Raw genomic sequence first — 20,208 nt, 5'->3', positions numbered from 1 at the left:
GTGGCGTTCAATGGATGTTTTATTGAAAGAGTGTGAACAATGTGAACCAACTGCATGTCATCCACATTTCTGTATTTCAAACACATTACTTGGTCAAAACGTAGTCCTGCAGGTTATGCTAATATACAGCCTTCACAGTGGATAGTGTTTAATGTTTTTTTTTCCCTGTAGTTTGATATCAAAGCTGCAGAGCACCATTTCATTTCTACATTCATACCAATAATTAAAATGCAGATTTTTTTTTTCAAATAACAAAATTTGAAGGTATATAAAGCATAACATGAAAATGTCCACAGATCACACAACTTTAGCCAAAATGTACATATAAGTTATTATAAAACATATGTTAGGATACAATTAGACAACAGAAAAAATATTGATTTATTGATGAGTGAGAAAGATGATGGACTTGCAGTTGAAATATAGATTTTTTTTTACAATACAAAAAAATCTGTTACACAGGTACCTAACACGGTCTTAATGTGAATTTTAATTCTGTAGTAAATTCAACAGCCAGTGTTGAATAACTCAATAATAAAAACACACATGCTACCTTCTGACCACCATTATGAGCTGACACATGAAACAAAGACAAGGCAAGAGGCCTTTTAACTGTACAGAAAACAGCTAATTTATGTGTCAGTGTGTGCATGCAAGTGCATAACGTTCTAATACTTATATATACTTTACTGTGTAACAGACAAAACAATCTGATTAGAATAGTTTGTAGTTTTCTGATATCTACCTTTGGCAAACGTTTCCTCATCTGTGATACTTGGGCTCTTCGAGCTGATTTAAAGAGCACTGCCTTGTACAACTATGATGGGGAGTGGAAATGTTGTACAAATTATATGAATTTTTCTAAGAAAAGATTTGGCTCAAAGGGAGCACTGATATTAACAAAATCTTAAGTGGATGCTTCACAACAATGGATGTCTATAATATCGAAAAGAGTTTGTTCTATTGCATAGAAAATTTCTAGAAAAGGCGCAATATAACAAAGCATAAACACATACAGCTTACATGAGAGCCTGAGAGATGAGTTTTTAAACATTGTCAGGGACAAATCTAATTCAATTTACACCACATTCCTTCACAAAATGATTCTAGTACTTGAAGACACACTTAAATTAATATACAATTTCTCTTGTAAAATTTATAAGTTGAAATAAATTTGTCCCAAAACTTTGCTACAACTTTATGGACCAACTGAGCATAAGTGAAATGTTTGGCTGAGAGTAAAAGTGAGACACACACAGGGAATACTTACAAAATGTACTTTCAAGTCTGAAATTATCAGGGAATCTTTAGAGGCTGTAGTCTCTAATGTGACACAACTCCCACGATGTAATTTCAAACCATAAAGTAATACAAAACTCCAGAAGTCAGTGGTAGTAAAAAAAATAAGAAAAAAAATTACCTTCAAGGTATTAACAGCTTAACATTGTAAACACAGTAAAATAATCACTCGTCAAAAGGCAACAGATAATCCTCCATTTCAAACGCTGAGGGTAGTCTAGGGTTGTGTTTCAAGGTAAAGGGGTGTGTGGTGGTCCCTTGGCTCAGCCTGAAAGCTACTGCCTGGCCACAGCCCAGGAATAAGAGTAGTGTAGTGTAGAGATGTGTATCCTAGGCCTCAAAGCGCTTGGGGCAGACCATGGGAGCAACGAGGGTCCACATGTAGACGATGAGACACACCCAGCAGGAGGCCATTTTGATCCAGAAAACTGACCAGCTCCCATCCAATAGCTTCTCGATTTTGTGGTCGTCGTAACTGGAAAAAGAAGCACATAGTCAGAGAACTGAGAAAAAAGCAGGACACGTTTTTGTTTTCAACCCCAACTAATGGCCTAGCAATCTTAAAGGGTTGAATAAAGACTTGTGGCTCCAGAGGGAGCCACCTGCTCATCATCTCTGCCTAAAGCTAGCAGCTTGAGGCTACATTGGCACTGCTTGCATAACACACCTAAATTTGTATAGTAGGTTAAAGGCTGCAGCGAGTGGTGACAGCAGAAACAATCTATGAAAATGAGATAACATTTTGTCACCTTTTGAGAAGATATGGCCAACATGTCAGCAAATTGATGCATATTTCCACATCCAGCTAATATGGAGCAACATTGGCATTAATTTACGTTTGCTGCTCGTCACCTGATCAATATAAATCCTATATTCACCCTCCCTTTAGCTCTGTTATTGTTTACACCAACTCCTGAGGGAAATGTCTGACTCTTTAGCTGCTAATTGCTCTACGTTCACTAGCTGGTCGCTAACTTTTGTCTGTCTGTTCTTTATTGCTGCCAGATAGAGTACAGTTGGTTCTTAGAGCTTGGACTTCAAGAAAACATTCTACTGCCAAAAACAATCATAGGTGAACAGTAAGAGGGAACCAAAGAACTAAAAAGGTGTGTGCTGTAAAAAAAACAATCCACATTTGATCCACTGTTATTACAAAAATATTGATTTTAGCCTCATTACACAATACACACAACCTAAAACAAAGATCACATGAACCTTAATCAGATTATTTTAGAATGAGGCCACTACAGACATTTTAGTACATATGATAATATTAACAATGTCACTGCCAACATACACCATACACGAATCCTGAGAAATGGATAATAATAGAATATAGTCTTTATTAATAGAGTTTTTAACCAATAGCAACAACTGGAGCTCTAACACAGAAATCACACTTTGTTGCCTGTGATAACCCACTCTCTCTCCCCATGGTTCTCATCTACCTCTACACTGTTAACATCACATCATATAAAGACACAAAATGCCAATAAAGCTGGCTCTACCAGAGGACCAAAAGGTGCAGTCTGGAGTTTGAAGGTCAGAGATGCCAAAACGACATTTCTACTTCTTTTCTCCACTGCCTACAAGCTATTGTCTCAGTCCAAAAATCAACAGTGACTAGTGTATTTCATGTACATACACATACGCTATAAACCCATTGCCCAAGCACTGCACCACAATCAGAAAGCACGTCACAGTGAGTATCACTTACTGGAACCAATTGGTGACGGTCATCATGACATACAAGGAACCCAGGAAGAAGACAAAGTGGAAGTAGGTATAGCTATAGATGGTTCCCTCTCGCTCATCATATATCACGTTCTGGCCTGAACCAGTGTTCTCCTCATCATAGTCGTCTGAAAAAATAAAGGCACACATTAAATCATGTGAAGCAGATGTGGGTCATGGGCACTTTTAATATGTGAAAAAGTCTAAAACTATGACTTCAGAAATTACAAATTACATTTCACATCTAAGCAGAACAAAACATGTATCGTAAAAGTGGTGATATGTCTCTGATATCCTGGTTATATTTCTGACATTTGATTGTTATTTTTCCAGCAGGGGGCAGTGCAAGCCTGCCCGTAATCCCACTTTCCTGCTTGTCCTGCTTCACTGTGTCATACTAACCTCCTAGTAACAGTGACATCATCTGTGTTTGCTGACCAATACTTTTTCACCATCCTCAATCTGGCTGAGGAATAGCAATGAGCATAGCTCCTCTGTATGCAAACACTACCACTGGGAACATATGCATACACACTGAACAGGCTGGAGAGAGCAGGGGGAGAGAGGATGGGGGAAAAAAAGATGCAATACTGAAGAAGAATGATTTGACTTTCCTTACCAGTGTCATCTCCAAAACAGAAACAGCAGCGAGCTCTCTGTAGGGTAAAGAAAAACATACAGCTTACACTCAGCTGGAATTTAATATTTTAAATGAATAGACATATATACTTAATGTCTCTTGGGCCTAATTTGTTTAATAAGGATGGTCTAATTGAAAGTGCCTGGTCAGTAGGACTGTCAAGTCCTGTTAATCTGTTTGAAAAATGTACATATTTCATTAAGCCACACAGTCAGATCTGAATATTTGTGCATTTACCTCAGTTTCTGGCTCACTGTTCCTACACACTCTGAGAGCTGCAGAGCTTCGCCTTGTAGTGGATGTCAAGCTAGAGGGAGGGAGGAGAAAGAGAACAGAAACAGATAGAAAGACAGATGGAGGGAGAGAAAGGCTGTAATTCCGCTACTACGTATTTTTTTCCAGTGACCTGCAGTTTCAGATTGCTTTAGAGTATAATTCCTTCTTCTTAAGGGAACAACCATAAGAGACATGATGCCTCCACTTGATTGGAAACACATGTGGACAAATGCAAAAAAGCCATAGCTCTCGTCTCTCACACCATTAGCTCAGCCACACTGCCTCTCCAGAGTCACAGCCAATCAAAACTACCCTGTCTCTGTTGCTACAGTCTGCCATCAAATACATTACTTTTATTTCACATTACCAGTAACAGAAATGCAGTCAATGAGTTTAGATTGTAGTCTTGGCATTACCTCTAAATTCAAGAAAATTACACTTGAGAGATAACATTACAATGTGTAGACATTGAGATAAGGGAAAAAGGAGAAGTGAGGTGTGTGTGTGTGTGTGTGTGTGTGTGTTTTACCAAGAGTAGAGGACGCAGCCAAACAGGATAACGGTTCCCAGAGCTGTGACAATCTTCTTGTCACTCTCTGACCCAGAGTTGAAGGGAAACACACACACTGTTGTGTTTGTACCATCTATCTCCACCACTAGACAGAAAGAATGCACAGACAGAGATGGATGGGGTGAAAGGAGAAGTAGAGAGTATTGTAAGGAGTAGAGGGATTGCAAAAGATTGGGGGGGGGGGGGGGGTGTGTATTTTGGCACAGTGTTTGCAGAGGGGAGAGAACAAGGGGGAGGGAAAATGAAGAGATAGTACAACATATAGTAAGTACAAAAGCACGAAGGAACAGTATGTAGTATAACTGAGTGGGACTAGGTGTGTGCTGCTATTAAATATTTATCCTAAGATTATCTTTACAAGAGTGTGTTTGCATAGAATATTATCTTGATAACTACTGTGGAAACAGGAGTGCTGTAGAGATGTAAATGTACAAAGACCTCAGACTCACGAAGATTAATTTGTTTTATGAATTACATCTTAAAACTCCCAGTGAGGCTTTGAATTTTTCATCTTAATGCCTCATTATAGAAAGGCCTCATTGTGTGTTATGTTTTCATCCCTTTGTGTAAAACCACAGCTTTTCATAGAACTGTAAATTTGAGTACATATATATGTATTTTTGTATGTAAAGTATATAATAATGATGAATTTACCCAAATAAACCAAGATCCAAATAATCTGAGTGAGAGGTGTTCTTTCTTTTTTAAAAGTCTCTCTTTTAGTGCCTTGAGTAGTATTGAGCTTTTTTTTTTACTGATTGATGCCAGCTGAAATGCAAAAGTGGCTGTGATTTCTAGGTTGGGTTTTTGTTCATACTCACTTTCTTTTGGTTTGCTGGAGAAAGCAGAGAAAGTGAGATACATGACGTAAACACTGATGACACCTGGCTGCAACAGGCCTGATGTGGGCTGCACTGTAGGGACACAAAGGTAAACAGGATAGATGTAAAAAAAATATATGTATATATATATATGTATATATACTGGCAGAGATTCCTAAGTTGCTGCCTGAATGTTTTACAAATATTATGAGTAATAATGCCAACATTCTAACTTAACACTAATCTCATTATGCCATTTTTTTATTGTATTCAAAATGCATTGCTATTTGTGGATTGTGGATGAAACATGCATCTTTCTATAAACACCACCTAAATGCAAAAGCCTGTAAGTTCATTTACATTACAGTCAAATGAGATAATGTGCTTGAAAGTAAAGATTCTCACGTTTCTGTATGCATGGGGAGATTGCCAGCAGGGACACAATAAGACAGAGGCTGCCATTGATGCCCAGGAAGATCTTGTTAAGCAGACAAGCCTCAGGATGGGTATAGAACAGACCCATGAAGACTACAGCTCCCACTGCGAAACTGAAGAGCACCAGAGTCACGAAGGCCAAAGCTGCATACCACAGGCGGTTGTACTTCACTCCTGAACTCCTGTAGACAGACACACAGAAAGGGACAGAAAAAGAAGACAGCAGAAAGCAAAAACATAAGGTGAACATGGGTAAAGCAAATTAAATAAGTAAAAAAGTTCAACGGAATTGGAGGAAAGAAAGAAAGAAAGCGTACACAGGAGAGCTGGGCCAAAAGGAATATCAAAGAAAAGGAAGAATTGCAGTATGTTTGGTGAGTTATTCTTGCACCCCGAGGAGAAGAGCAGACAGGTTTATGGCCACTTCAGTGCTTTCACATCCGTTTTACTTGGTCTGGACATGTAAGGTTTTACTAAACGAAAGAAACAGGGTTCATGTGCACATACAAATACATATTGAGAGGTTTAAGTTTATTGCATTGGTTATCAAACTATTAAAAGTTTCTTAAACAATCTGCTGTTGTGTGTCTGTGTGTGTAAGGCAGAAGGAAAGGGGAAACTCCGTGCACTCCTAAACCACATGCATCCTGTGAATCTGCACAGCGCCGGCCTGCTGCCAAGCCCCCCTCCGCTCACAAAAACACAAAGCTACATTACTCCCTTTTTCCAAATGTTTTTTCCATTTAAATAACCCCACAGAAGAATACCATCCACCCTCAGTTTCTCAATAACAAATAAAAACCCCAGCACTGTTCTTATTTCCGTCCTTGCTTTCGTGAGTGAACTGGACACTGGGACAGGAGCAGAGAGAAGAAATGTTGCTCTCACCAGTTTGTGTTCCATCTGTGTGCAAACTCCACCAACAGCATGAGCTGGATGAGCAGGAAAAATAATCCGCCAATGACTCCTACATAGCGCCACACTATTGCAAAGGAAAGGACAGGAAAATCATTAGTAAGTATCAAAATGGTGGCATGCTTCACTCAGAAAACAGAAGATAAGGGCATTGAGAAGACAAAAAAAGCCTGTTATCAGGCTGAGTGAGACAGAGGGGCTCCATGGCTTATACAGCTGTAATTAGCTGCTTCATGATTATTCTCAGATAATGACATAACGATTTAAATTTTTGGGTGATTATACACTTATTAAAACTTACTTAAGAAACATTCCATTTCTGCCAATAGATCCCCCTACAACTTACACATTGATCCTTGAACTAATAGAACATGTAACCGGCTTTAAAGAAAAGATCACAGCACTGCATCTGTGTTGTGCTGAGTGTCCTGTCATTACCTTCCAGAAAGGTTTCCTCTTCTGGGAGGAAGAAGCCTCCAGCACAACATGCCACCAGCACAATGAACTTCAGTAACCAGAACCTGATATTGAAAGCAATGACAATATTAAAAGTTGCTCATGCATGAGAAAAGTGGAACAAAAAACACACACACACAAGTATAATAAGTCCAAAAATCAAACTGACAGAACAGTCTCAGCCAGACTTGATCAGAATTTTAATAGATACAAGTTTACGAATGTATGTTAGATTATAAGACAGTCTGCAATGTTACAAATCCAAAATGTTTAATCGTAGAATGAAGGTACCTCCATACATTTTTCACTTTAAGATTGTTTTAACTTTTCAAATGATACTTTTAAGAGTCTAAAAGATATTTGACTATTTTATTTTAACTATACTCTTACCCGTTATGCACAGCTGCCCTGCAGCCTGTGCTGTTGTTGATGCGTATGGTGAAGAGACAGAAGAATAAGAAGAAGCAGGACATGCCGAAGCACACCTTGTAGACGGCAGAGTAACCAACCAGAGTCTTGCAGTTCTCCCCTGCATTCAACTTCTCGCACAACTCACTGTAGAAGGGGATCTGAATGACAAAATTCACAAACCCAAAATACTTTGATTAGCTGATTGCTGTGTTGTAACACCCCCCCCCACCACCACCACCACCACCACCCAAACAGCACCTCTGCTCATGTTTGTGTAGTACATGGCCTCAGTGAAAAGGTCCAACAGTGTCTATTCTAAGCGTCACGCCTCTAAATGAGCAGAAAGAGAGAACAGGCAGTGACAACAACCTCTATTTCTCTCCTTGAAGCTCTCTTTCATCCCTTGTTCTCAACAGGCTGTTAGAGGAGCCTTACAACTAACTGTCAGTGTACACAAACAAAAGACATAGATGAATAAATTAACCGCCTTTTATCAGCAAGTGAGGGGGACTGGGAGGAGCAGAGAGTGCACAAGCAAGACAAAAAGATCAGGAGATGGTGAGAGATTCATCTTAAGTAAAGCTCCACACTTTTATTTCAGCCTACAATGAGCTGCATAAAGAAGAACAGAGCAAAACTGAATGTAGTAAAGTAGATCAGGACTTTGCTGTGGCCTTCAGCAGAAAATTATAAGTGCTTAGGTGGCGTACTGCCAACAGAAGAGATGGCCTTTGAATTTGATAACCACAGAATGGAGACTAATATATCTGGAAGCCATGAGTCAAAGTTAAACAGAGGTGCATTTTTGAAAGAGATACAGATCTTTAATTTCAGATGGTTTGCTTATTGGAAGAGTGTTTTGGTCTATAACGTTGTACACATGGTACAACGCGAGTGGATTGAGTTGTCATCACCTCAATGTGTAGCACAGTCCACAGCCAGATCAGTACGTAGAGTAAAAAGCCCGTTTCAGAGCTTTTGTCTCATGTTGAGGACCATATTAGCATGTCCATGGTGCTGTGATTAAGAGGGAAAGGGGCTGGCTGTTTCAGACTGCTGTAAATCTCTTAAGAAAAGACCAGTGCTCTCATATGCACAATGGCTGCTCTTTTAGCTGAGACTTCCCACTGTGCAGTGTGAGTGACAGTGCGTTTGTGTGTGTGTGTACGTGTTTGCATTTGTGTGCAAGTCAGCAGGCTTTGCGTGGGGCTATCAGAGGCCATTTTGTGCCTAGATGGGCCTTTTACAGGGTTTCACTCTCACAAGGAGACGCACAGTAGGGAGTTGTTTTAATACAGTACTATAGACACTGGCAGAGGGGAAAAGAGCAAAAAAAAAAAAGATGGGTGGAAAAATATAACTGTCTTCAAATGGCGCATTCTTTAGAAGAAGCTTGCAGTCGTTGCCATAGTAACAGTCTGCTGAAGGTTTTTTCTTAGGGTGAAAATGAAAGAAACATCATTATTTCCTCTTTTGTCTTCCAGTGTTTGCTGAGACGTACTGTGCACACAGTATTGTGCCTAGAAACTGGAGCATGACTTCTGAAGCTCAGATTCAACTGTTAATATAAGCAGACAGAGGGATGAGAGGGCCATGTATGAGGATATCATCTCTAACATCTTGTGTCTGAATTTACAGTCAGACTCACCCAGATGGAATTCCTCAGAAACAACTACATAAAGAGTCAGTTTGACAATAAAAGCTGCACTGTGAAGTGAAAAAAACAACAATAAAAAACTGTTAAGCTCATAAGAGAGAGCAGCAGACCCCCTGTGCATTTTTTTGAACTTCAGATGCTAACTAGGCGGGTATAAACAAAAAGCTGGAGATTCAGCCTCCTCGACTATGGCTTACTACTGTGAAGATATATATACAGCAGAGGAAATAATTATTTGATCCACTGCTGATTTTGTAAGTTTACCCCCTTACAAAGACATGAACAGTCCATCATTTTTATGGTAGGTTTATTTTACCAGAGAGAGACAGAATATTAAAAACAAATCCAGAAAAAAAACATTAAATAAAAGGTTATAAATTCATTTGTATTTGATTGAGTGAAATAAGTATTTGATCCCCAAGCAAAACGTGACTAATACTTGGTGGAGAAACCCTTGTTGGCAAGCACAGAGTTCAGACGTTTCTTGTAGTTGGTCACCAGGTTTGCGCACATCTCAGGAGGGATTTAGGTCCACTCCTCTTTACGGATACTCTCCAAATCCTCAGGCTTAGCAACTCGAAGTTTCAGCTCCCTCCACAGATTTTTTATGGGATTAAGGTCCGGAGACTGGCTAGGCCACTCCAGGATCTTAATGTGCTTCTTCTTGAGCCACTCCTTTGTTGCCCTGGCCGTATGTTTTGGGTCATTGTCATGCTGGAAAACCCATCCACGACCATCTTCAGTGTTCTGGCTGAGGGCAGGAGGTTCTCATCCAAGATTCTACGGTACATGACCCCATTCATCGGCCCTTCAATGGGATGAAGTCTTCCTGTACCCTTAGCAGAAAAACAGCCCTAAGGCAGAATGTTTCCACCTCCCTGTTTGACAATGAGGATGGTGTTCTTGGGGTCATATTCAGCATTTTTCTGCCTCCAAACACGGCGAGTCAAGTTGATGCCAAAGAGCTCAATTTTGGTCTCATCTGACCACATCACATTGTCCCAAGCCTTGTCTGAATCATTCAGGTGTTCGTTGGCAAACTTCAGACGTGCCTGTACATGTACCTTCTTGAGCAGGGGGACCTTGCAGGCATTGCAGGATCTCAATCCATTATGGCGAAGTGTGTTACCAGTGGTTTTCTTTGTGACTGTGGTCCCAGCTCCCTTAAGTTCATTAACAAGATCCTCCTGTGTAATTCTGGGCTGATCCCTCACCTTTCTCAGAATCATCTTTACCCCACGAGATGAGATCTTTCCCCTAAAGCTTCTTGCTGACGGTCTCGTAGCCCATTCCAGCCCTGTGCAAGTCTACAATCTTGTCCCTGACATCCTTTGACAGCTCTTTGGTGGTGGAGAGGTTTGAATGGAAGAGATTGATTCTGTGACAGGTTTATTTTATACACATAAGGAGTTGAGATGAGGAGAACTTTCCTAAAGGGACAGGACTAATTTGAGTGCCTCATGGTCTGTGGGGGTCAGAATTCTTGCTGATTGGTAGGGGATCAAATACTAATGAATTTATAACCTTTATTTAATTTTTTTTTCTGGATTTTTTTGTTGATATTCTGTCTCTCTCTGGTAAAATAAACCTACCATAAAAATGATGGACTGTTCATATCTTTGTAAGGGGATAAACTTAAAAAATCAGCAGTGGATCAAATAATTATTTCCTCCACTGTATGTGATCTCCAGATAAAATATTGGTATGTCTGCTTTGCCTGTAGCAAAGCAACAGTATATATCTTTCATAAAACCCATCTCAAAATATGTATGGATGACGTGTAACCTGCAAATACGCTCTGCTCCATGTCAATATGTGTTTCTGTGCAAGTGAAGTCTGGGGAGATACTGGGGACATAGCGGTAGGCCGACAGTCGCAATATTGAGGCTACTGTTGACTTGGTTACCAACTTCTGAGCTGACCCCACTCTTCTATTCACAAACCAACAACAGAATTAAGACATTTAAGTTGGAATCAGACCGGGAAAATAATTTAAACATACAACAGGATAGATATGACATGCACACCAGCGTACACGCGCATACACACACACACACACACACACACACACACACACACACACACACACACACACACACACACACACACACACACACACACACACACACACACACACACACACACACACACACACACACACACACACACACACAGCAGGACGTGAATCATGTGTGTTTATGGCTGAAGTGATTAAAAAAAGTATAATGTTGCTAGGGGAAACATTTGTAGCAAGCCCAGCACTCTGGACCTCGAGAGGACTCACTGTGTAGTTTGTGTGCACTGTCCTTCCTTCTTTATCTTAACCATGAGTGGGAGATAGGCACTCGGCCTATCCTGACCCATCCTGCTTTTTTGGAACTTTTGTGATGTACCTCAACTTTTATCTATCAGTAAGCAAGATAACTTGTTTCTGTAAAATTGTATATCATTTGTATTTCTGCTGAAAAACTCAAGGTCTTTATATTGCACAGTATTCTCACACTGTCACTATTTATTTTAATGTGTGCATACATGTGTGTATTTTGGAGGGTTGATACATTACGCTGTGTGATTTGTGTACTCACATGGTCTCTTAACTCCTGCTCCACTGTCGGGGACATCATAATGACACAGATGACGGTAACCAGCAGGAAGTAGAGGGCGTACATGAATCGGGTCCCTGTGGACTGTTTGATCTTAGGGCAGCAGTTGCAGCAGCACGAGCAGGCCGCTGAGCCACAGCAGCAGGCCAGCTACACACACATAGAGAACAATGGAGAGAAGAGGGAGAGGTGGAGAAAACATTACCATATCAGTTTCTGGATTGTCCACACTGTTGTAAGCCAATTGATAGGAACATAATGTATGCAGGGGTATTTGGGTAAGGGAGGGACAGAATTTAAGTGCTTATTCACAATTATCCCTGTAAACTGCAGAGCCTGCACTTTCACCTTCCTGAAAGAAAGGGAATAAGACAAAAGAGAGTTCCCCAAGATCATCATAGTATTAAAAGACTAACATGCATTTGTTTGAAATTAAACATTCACTTAAAGCAATGACAATATTTTCTAATAGTGAAAATAGAGAGAAAGAGAGCAGTGGACCAAACATTTAAAAATGGTATTAAAGAGAAAAAACATCACATGGTCCTTTTACTGAAATTTCAAGAGAGAACAGAAATTTGAAAGTTGATTTGAACTACAGCTTTGAGGACAAACTACTCAAACACTGGAGGTTATACAGAGGATAGAAAAGAGTTTAAACAAGACATGAAGGGAGAAGAGCAACAGAGGAGGGACCTGCAGGATGGAAAAGACATGCAATATGAGCAGGGTGCATATAAGTTGCAGTCGTTGAAGACTACATTGGTTAAACCTTAAAAGCCAAAAGTGATAAACTAAAGACACCTTAAGATGGTGTCTTAACATGTCTCATCTTTATGAGACTATGTCTTTCATTCTGAATGTTTAATGTTACAGTATCTAAGAGACAGGGACTGTCAGAACACCCCAGTTCTGTGAGAAAACACAGCTTTCACAATCCCACACTACTTACTGCAGGTTGGAAAATACAAGCCTGACTGTCTCTTTGCCCATTCATGGCTTTTATCACAACGGACAAATCCCTCCTTCTCCTTCACAGCAGCAACTCTTGGTCAATATAGACAGTGAAGTCTCTTGTCCGAAAACACACACACACACATGCACACACAAAGTCCTACACAGACCTACTCTGTTTCTTCTGACAGGCCCTCATATAGGAGGACGGTTTCAAAAAGACAGGCCCTGTATTCTATTTGGGGAAGAGGAGGCTCTATAATTATATAGTATAACATCTGCCTGTTGCCACTCCACCCTGCTTGTGTAAGACTCTTACCCCTCAGCCTGCAGAGCACACAGCTGGAGTGAGAGGTGAACCTCTGTGTTGTGGTCTACGGTTGAGGTGTGGAGCACACTGGGGAGTTCAGATGGTCCTCCACTGGTGGTGGGCTTACACGCACCATATCTTTAAATATGCTTTCTGACACAAATGTTGGTAATAATAAAGGAAATGTGCTAGTGCGGGTTACATGCCATGGCTATTCTGATCATAGCTTTGAGTAATTTCTGAGCTGTGAAAACGTGTCTCTTAATACAGAACTGTCATTTGGGCATTACACATAACAACTACAGGAAGACGGTCAATTACTTGCCAACAACTGCTGACCCATCAATTGAAGGGTGTCATGACTGTAGACTGAAACATCTTTATGAAAGCTGTGTATGGGCCAATGACATAGATCTGTGCCTGATGCATCAATGCACTGAACGTCAACAAAAAAGTGACATATCTTAAATTAGGGGGACCCATGCACTCGAGCAAGATCAGCTCAATTTGCCTTTCAACTTTAACAGTAATCTCAGCCCTTGTCTGTGAGGGTCTGTCTAAAGCCGGAGTCTGTAACATGGCCAGGGTGTACTTAAGTCGTAAAGCCAGTGTGCAACATAGTCTGATGTGTTGCGTTCCGCTCCAGATGCCAATAATGTGTGGTATGCTGCTTACTCGTGGATCCAAACAGGCACGTGGTCAGGATCTAGCTCCTTTTCTGCCCACATGGTTCCTGAGGTTTCTCTGCTGGTCTTTTCTCGATGTCCCACTTAATATATATATGTTTTGCTTTTTTCCTCAAGCTTTTCCCATGTTAAATCAAACCTGATTTTCTCTCTAGTAGCTGCATTGGAAGTTTTTGTTACACAGGGGTGGATTTAGTCAGTAAAAGCATGAATCAGCTCCCTCTCTTATTCCTTGTCTCATAGAGGGCAGACTGACTATGATTCAGATCATAATATTTAGACTTAAACTTCAGACATAAACCTTTAAAAAAATAGCTATCTATCAGATCCTACTGGATCTGCAATCAACACAGTGGGGCACCAAGCATATTTAAGAAGACATGCTTCATCTGTCCAAGCTCTTTTGACAGTATGAGTCAGATGTTTTAATTCAAGCATGAGTAAATAGGTCAACATACAAGGTTCACGTCCAGTGTCTTTATGCAATACAGTAGTGCAGACATAAGAGCGGTGTAAAAATAGATCAGATCTTGAATTTGTCCTACTCATGAGTTATCTGGCTAACAATTGCAGGCAGCAACATAAGACTCCTTTGATGCCGCCAGAGATTTCTTGAGCCAAAATAAACACAAAATGAGACCCATTTAGTCAGTCAAGATTCAACAGGGATGTGTTAATCCTCTCATGGATAATTGTGGGAGTGGGCATTAAGCTAATTTAGGATGTGAACACAATTTACCAGTACTTTAAGTACTTGAGATGCCATGTGACACTGAGTATGAAGGATGATTGAAGTTCTGCTTGAAAGACCGCAAACATACATATTCCTGCTTCTGTGTATACCCACACTTTAAGCCAAGAATCTAAACCAAGTTTTATATGTATGGCCCCTAGTCTCCATTTAACCACACAAAGCTTAACAGGATAAGCCTTTGTCTCTCTTTGTCTCTGCTGCACCCGCATGTCTCACTCAATGGGCGAGTAATTAACCACAACAGACTGAAAGTAAGCAGGGAAAAACGGGACGATTTAAGCAGTGAGGTGTTTAGATTTCATTAGTTAGGGGGTGTTTCACCAGCGCACTGCACACAGCGAGGGGGCCCACAGCAAACTCTGCAGCGCGGATAGAGGGAGGGAGTCCAAGCCAGGAGAGGGGAAAGGCGAGAGGAATTCCACCACACACAGATACAAAAAGAGTATCCATGGTAACCAACGCTGACCCTACCCACTTCAGGGCCCCCCTCCTCCATTGCCCCACCAGCATGTCGACAGGTGGTCAGCGTGTCTGCAGCGTACACCCCTACTTCAATATCAGCAGCAACCCCCCACTAGCTTGTCATACTCACAAGGCCGTCCTGTACTACAACAAATGGGGCGCTTTAGCTGCTGGCCTGGTCTATCTTTACCAGACTTAATTTAAGCCGAGTCTCCCTCAACCTTCCACTGTGGGCACAAAGTATAACTACAGAGTGATTGTGGGACTCCGGAGAGACGGAGAGTCGCCTTTTTGTCTCTCAGCCTGAAGCTCTGTTTTACTCTCTTCATCTCATTTCCTTTATCCTCCCCCACCCTGTTATTGTGAAGCTTATTGTCGTCATCTCGTCTTTTTCTTCTCCTCTTATGTTCTCCTCTTCACGCTGTCTTTGTTCTCTTCAGCATACCCTTTACCCTCTGTCACACACTCTCAGCACTCATCTAACCTCCAGCTGTTCTAGGGGTCAGGAGAAAGACGATATTCCTCTCCCTTATACAAAGCACACACACACACACACACACACACACACACACACACACACACACACACACACAGAGGAATCAGGTTTATGAGGAGAGGACGGACAGGACAGACCAGCATGAATACCCTCAGGAAATTAACCCAAACGACACTTAAATGATGCAAGTGGTTGACAGAATTTGTCTGTATGACCTTGGCTCGTTCAACAGGCTGCGATGACTGGACTCTGACTAGTAGCTGGATGCCAGATCAACAAATGCAATGAAGACGTGAATGTAGACAAGCACAATAAGACTACATCTGTTAGTAGACTGTGAGCAATTTCTCAGTGCACTGATGATAATTAATCATCATTAAGCAGTGATGAAAAGAATTGCAGCATTTAGCAAACAGGAAACTGTTTAAATCAAGCAAGCGGGGGTAAACTCTGGAGTATGTAGCCACACAGACACAAGTACTTACGCAATACAAACAGGACCTATTTCAAAAATAGGTCATCCACTATATCACGGTAAGCAAGCACAGCAAAGGAAACTCAAGAGGGGGGAAGAGTTTTTTTTTCCACCAACAGCAAATTAATCAGAGGTATCAATTATCAACATGGAAAATGAGGATGTTGACATTGCACCAAATCTGGGAGAGGAATCCAAAAAGAAAAAAAAGTGAGATGTTGACTTCATGTTATCAGTAGTGGAAAACAAGTAACAGCAGATGTACAACAAGCAGTTTTCCATCAACATAACCACACAAAGAGACATGACTCATGACTGAGATGAGCTGTGTCGAAACAACTTGACTGAAGAATGTGGCAAAAAAAAAAAAAAAAAAAATTGCAGCATCAGTGGCTGTTTGAATCTCAGATTGATTCAAATCCTTCTACTTTTTTCATCTTTAAGAGCTGGCCTTCTTTATTTTGGTACATTGAGCCATTCACATATGCATTAAATGGCTGCTTTAAAAACACAGAAAGAATAGACACACCCTCTTAGCTCAAATTACAACAATGCTTTGTGTTAAACTGGGTGAGCAGAAACTAGCAGAGAGGGGAACATTTAAAAAAAAAAAAGGCAGGAAAGGCAAAACGAAAAAACTGAGACAATAAGATATGAGGCAGTCTCTCACCAACAAGCATACGTTAAGTTGGCCTGGAATCTCAACCGAGACCTACTCCATTTCCCCTTATATTGTGACTGACAGCTCTACTATTGTCTATATAGCTAGGCAGCTGTATACACACTGCAAAAATGTATCACTGCTCTGTTTCCTATACACAATGGGAGGTCTTTGCCTCTCGCTTGGCAAACACAGCCCCTAGCTACAACCAACAGAGAGAGACTTAAGTCCTATTGAAAAAAAAAAAAGACGAAGAACTGAGGTACAGTGAAGAGCCGAAAAACAGAGGACAGAAATGAAACAATCCCATGGAGATTGTAAAGAGTATGTACAAAAACAAAAAGAATCCCACAGAAATAGACCAAACAGAAACGGACCCGTAGACAGTCAAAACAAAAAGCAGTATCAGATCAGCAGGTACGGGAAAAATCTGACGTCATGCTGTGCCAAAAGTCCTGATTGTTTCACTTCCCAAAAGGAAGACATTGTTTATTGTCTGAGGCTTCAGTTGTGCAAAATTGCACAGTCTTCCTAGCAACAGCCATTATCAACTGATACTAATGGCACCTTGCAAAGAGTAAGCTCACATTTCACACTCTTACATCAGCACCTTCCTGACTTAATAAAAAATCAATTACACAAGACAAGACAAGCAAAAAGAAGGAGGCTGAGGAAGACATTCTGCTGTATGACAGTTCAGAGAGGGGGACAAAAGAGACGAGACACTGCCAATGATGTCCCTGTGCAAAAACAAACTCCTGCTGCTGCTGCTGCTGCTGACCACAGCAAAATTCCTGAGGGGAAGCTGAAAATAGCAGACGTTTCTCACACAGACACCGTTGGACCATAATTCTTATTGTATGACTGACCCATACCATTCCAACCACCCTAAAAGTTGTGGAAGGTGTTGATACAAATGTTTTGTGTGACCCAAATGTTGATTTAGGCTGTAGTTTTTCAAGTTAAGTGATTTTACAGCTCATCAACACCTGCCACACTGTGACATTACAGCAGCTGTCAACACACTGGAACGGTGAGAAATCTTCCCGCGAGAAATGCAGCATTGCACTTAACCTGAGGCTAACACTGTAAGGAGTGTTGGGAAATCTCACAAAATAGTCCAAGTAACAAAAATTGGATGGATACTATTACACTGACCACCAATTCCTCATTCCTCAATTTCTCATCAACATTCTTTGAGTATCTTGCCCTTCCCTGATGATGGTGAAACAGCCAAAAATGTGGAGTAATGCATTAAGTTGTGGAGGAGGCTGAGCAACATGTTCCTGGGTGGACTTGATTTGAAGCTGCACCTTGCTGCATGTGCTCAGAGTTGGAAGAAACTCTTTTTGCTGTGCTTTTTGCTTGATGTCTTACTCAAGGATATTTAACCAGGAAAGATGGTTTCTGAGTGACAGTCTCTAGCATCCCTCAGGTCCTCCTGACTTGTCCCCTGCCAAAATTGTCTGTGCCATGGCGGTGCTGCTTACAGACACCAGCATGGTTTCAGTCCTGTCCCACACTCACAGCCAACACTTGCAGCGCTTTGGACCAAACTCAACATTGAACTAAAGCCTACTCCCTATGCTATCGCAACATGGCATACATCCCTGATCCCACTGAGAAATTACAAGTGAGTTGCTCCCACAGCGTGCCCACTCCTCTCTCCAAATCAAACCCAAATAATACCCACCGGTCCTTACTGTCCACCTCCAAGCCAAGGAGGAAATTAAAAGACCACACATCAATTTGGGCTACTCTAAACCTCAAGAGGAGCACATACACAAAGTTAATTACAAGAACACATATAAATAGAGATAACAGAAACAAACTAAATGGGGTGTCTGTTACAAGGATTAGCACACCACCAGCACAGCAACACAAATCTGATTTTATTGTTTGTCCCCTTCATTTTCTCTTAATCCTTCCAGGTTTCCATTATTCTCTGTCTTTGAAAAGAACAGGAAATAGAAGCCAGCTTTCTTTAGATGAGCGATGCGTCTGTGTAATTAAATTCCCGGCCAGACCAGCCCAGCAGCAGTGACCCTGTGGTCAAAAACAATCTGTTAGCTGAGAAAAAGACACTCAACACTGAGGAAAAGCCTTTCAAACTTCAGGAATAACCTGAAACTATTCAAAACCCTAAAAAAAAACAAATTATTTCAGTTAGAGTATATTGATTTTTTCCCCCAACTAAACCTCTAGCTGTCTTCCTTTTTAAGTAATTCTGCAATTGTAAAATATTACTAGGTTTTCTCAAGCAATTCAGAAACAACAACAGACTAGGCCATATGAGTTTATTTTGAAATATGCCACAATCTGTCCCTTTCTGTGGATTTGAGACATGGCCTCAAAATGATTCACAAACATAACAAATTAGCCATAAATAATATTTCTAAGGAGATACTGTAGAGGCTATACATAAATCATTACAATAAACGCACTGAAGTCTGTCTTTCTAATTATTACTTGGTTACATGTTGTGGTTATAATTATGATATAATCCTGAGGTCGGGTTGTGTCTGCTACAGCCGTAACCTAGAAACCTGGCTTGAATTTTAGAAGCTGAGAGTTACACGTCTTTAAACTTTGTGGTTGAAACACTGTGCAAACACTGCTGACCACATTGAGGACGTATTTATCATTGTCTGGGTTATGCAGACAGGTTAACCTATACAGTATTTCACTGTTTGTAGCCAACATCTGTAAAGCCACTCACAATGATGGCGTTACTTTTGATAGCAGGTTGCTAATATGACTCCTCCTCGCTGAGCTTCACCTCGCTTTGTCTTCAAATGACTGAAACGTTACGGGGAAGTTATTCAATCAGCCCAGAGAGGAAATAGCGGGGTGTTTTTTTTATTGTTTAATTACAGTAAACTGACCACGGGCTCGGCTATAATCACGACACAAAAATCGCTGACGGTGCCGCGCTGTAGATGTTCATACCAGCCGTTAACAACACTGAAACAAGACAGGGGCTAGCATAACGTTTTTTAAACAAAAACAATGGGAGTAAGTCCAAGTGTTTTGTTTTTTTTTACTCACCTGCGAGATACAACACGGAGTACACATCCTGCCAGGAGACAATAAATAAAACCAGCTTCAGAGGAAGACGAGCTAGCTGCTTCTATCGGTCGTTATTTTCTTCTTCCACATGAAATAATCACCACCTCACGGGTAACGACGTGCCTGTTCTCCCTCAGCTGCTCCGTCCTCGCTGCCTGCTGCCTGCTGCCTGCCGCCGCTGGCTCTCCTCCCTCCCTCCCTCCTTTCTTTCTTCCTCCCTGTCTCTCCTCCCACCGTGTACATCACCGATAGAAAGCCAAATGAAACACAGTACGAGAGAGCTTTAGGAACTAAGCTAGTTGAAACCAAATGGACAATTATACTTTCTAATGTATTATAATCACACTTGTAGGACAGGAAAATATATCGATATTCTATTGATATCTTAATATGAGACTAGTTATTGTTTTAGATTTAGGATATTATATCAGCATTGTCTTTTCGTGGTTTTAAAGTAGCTATGCATTAGGCTACAGTGAAGGGGTGTAGTTTTCTAAATTTACCAGACTGATCTGGCTGTCTT

General features: G+C 40.9%; 1 protein-coding gene across 1 annotated transcript; it reads right to left on the bottom strand.

The window, feature by feature from the left end:
• Window positions 1-7: 7 nt before the first annotated feature.
• serinc5 (serine incorporator 5) lies at window positions 8-19,838 on the bottom strand. The gene is made up of 12 exons (XM_053326085.1): window positions 19,665-19,838; window positions 11,801-11,968; window positions 7,538-7,716; window positions 7,130-7,212; window positions 6,665-6,758; window positions 5,747-5,958; window positions 5,342-5,434; window positions 4,479-4,605; window positions 3,911-3,980; window positions 3,653-3,689; window positions 3,017-3,161; window positions 8-1,774 (listed from the first exon to the last, which is right to left on the bottom strand). The coding sequence occupies exons 1-12, from the start codon at window positions 19,689-19,691 to the stop codon at window positions 1,630-1,632; spliced, it is 1,380 nt and encodes a 459-aa protein (XP_053182060.1). The 5' UTR covers window positions 19,692-19,838; the 3' UTR covers window positions 8-1,629.
• Window positions 19,839-20,208: the final 370 nt, after the last annotated feature.

Source organism: Scomber japonicus, chromosome 9 (genome assembly GCF_027409825.1).
Source record: "Scomber japonicus isolate fScoJap1 chromosome 9, fScoJap1.pri, whole genome shotgun sequence".
In the NCBI taxonomy this organism is placed as follows: Eukaryota; Metazoa; Chordata; class Actinopteri; order Scombriformes; family Scombridae; genus Scomber; species Scomber japonicus.
Note: the sequence above shows the minus strand (reverse complement) of the source record. Positions and strands in the feature narration are given on the sequence as shown.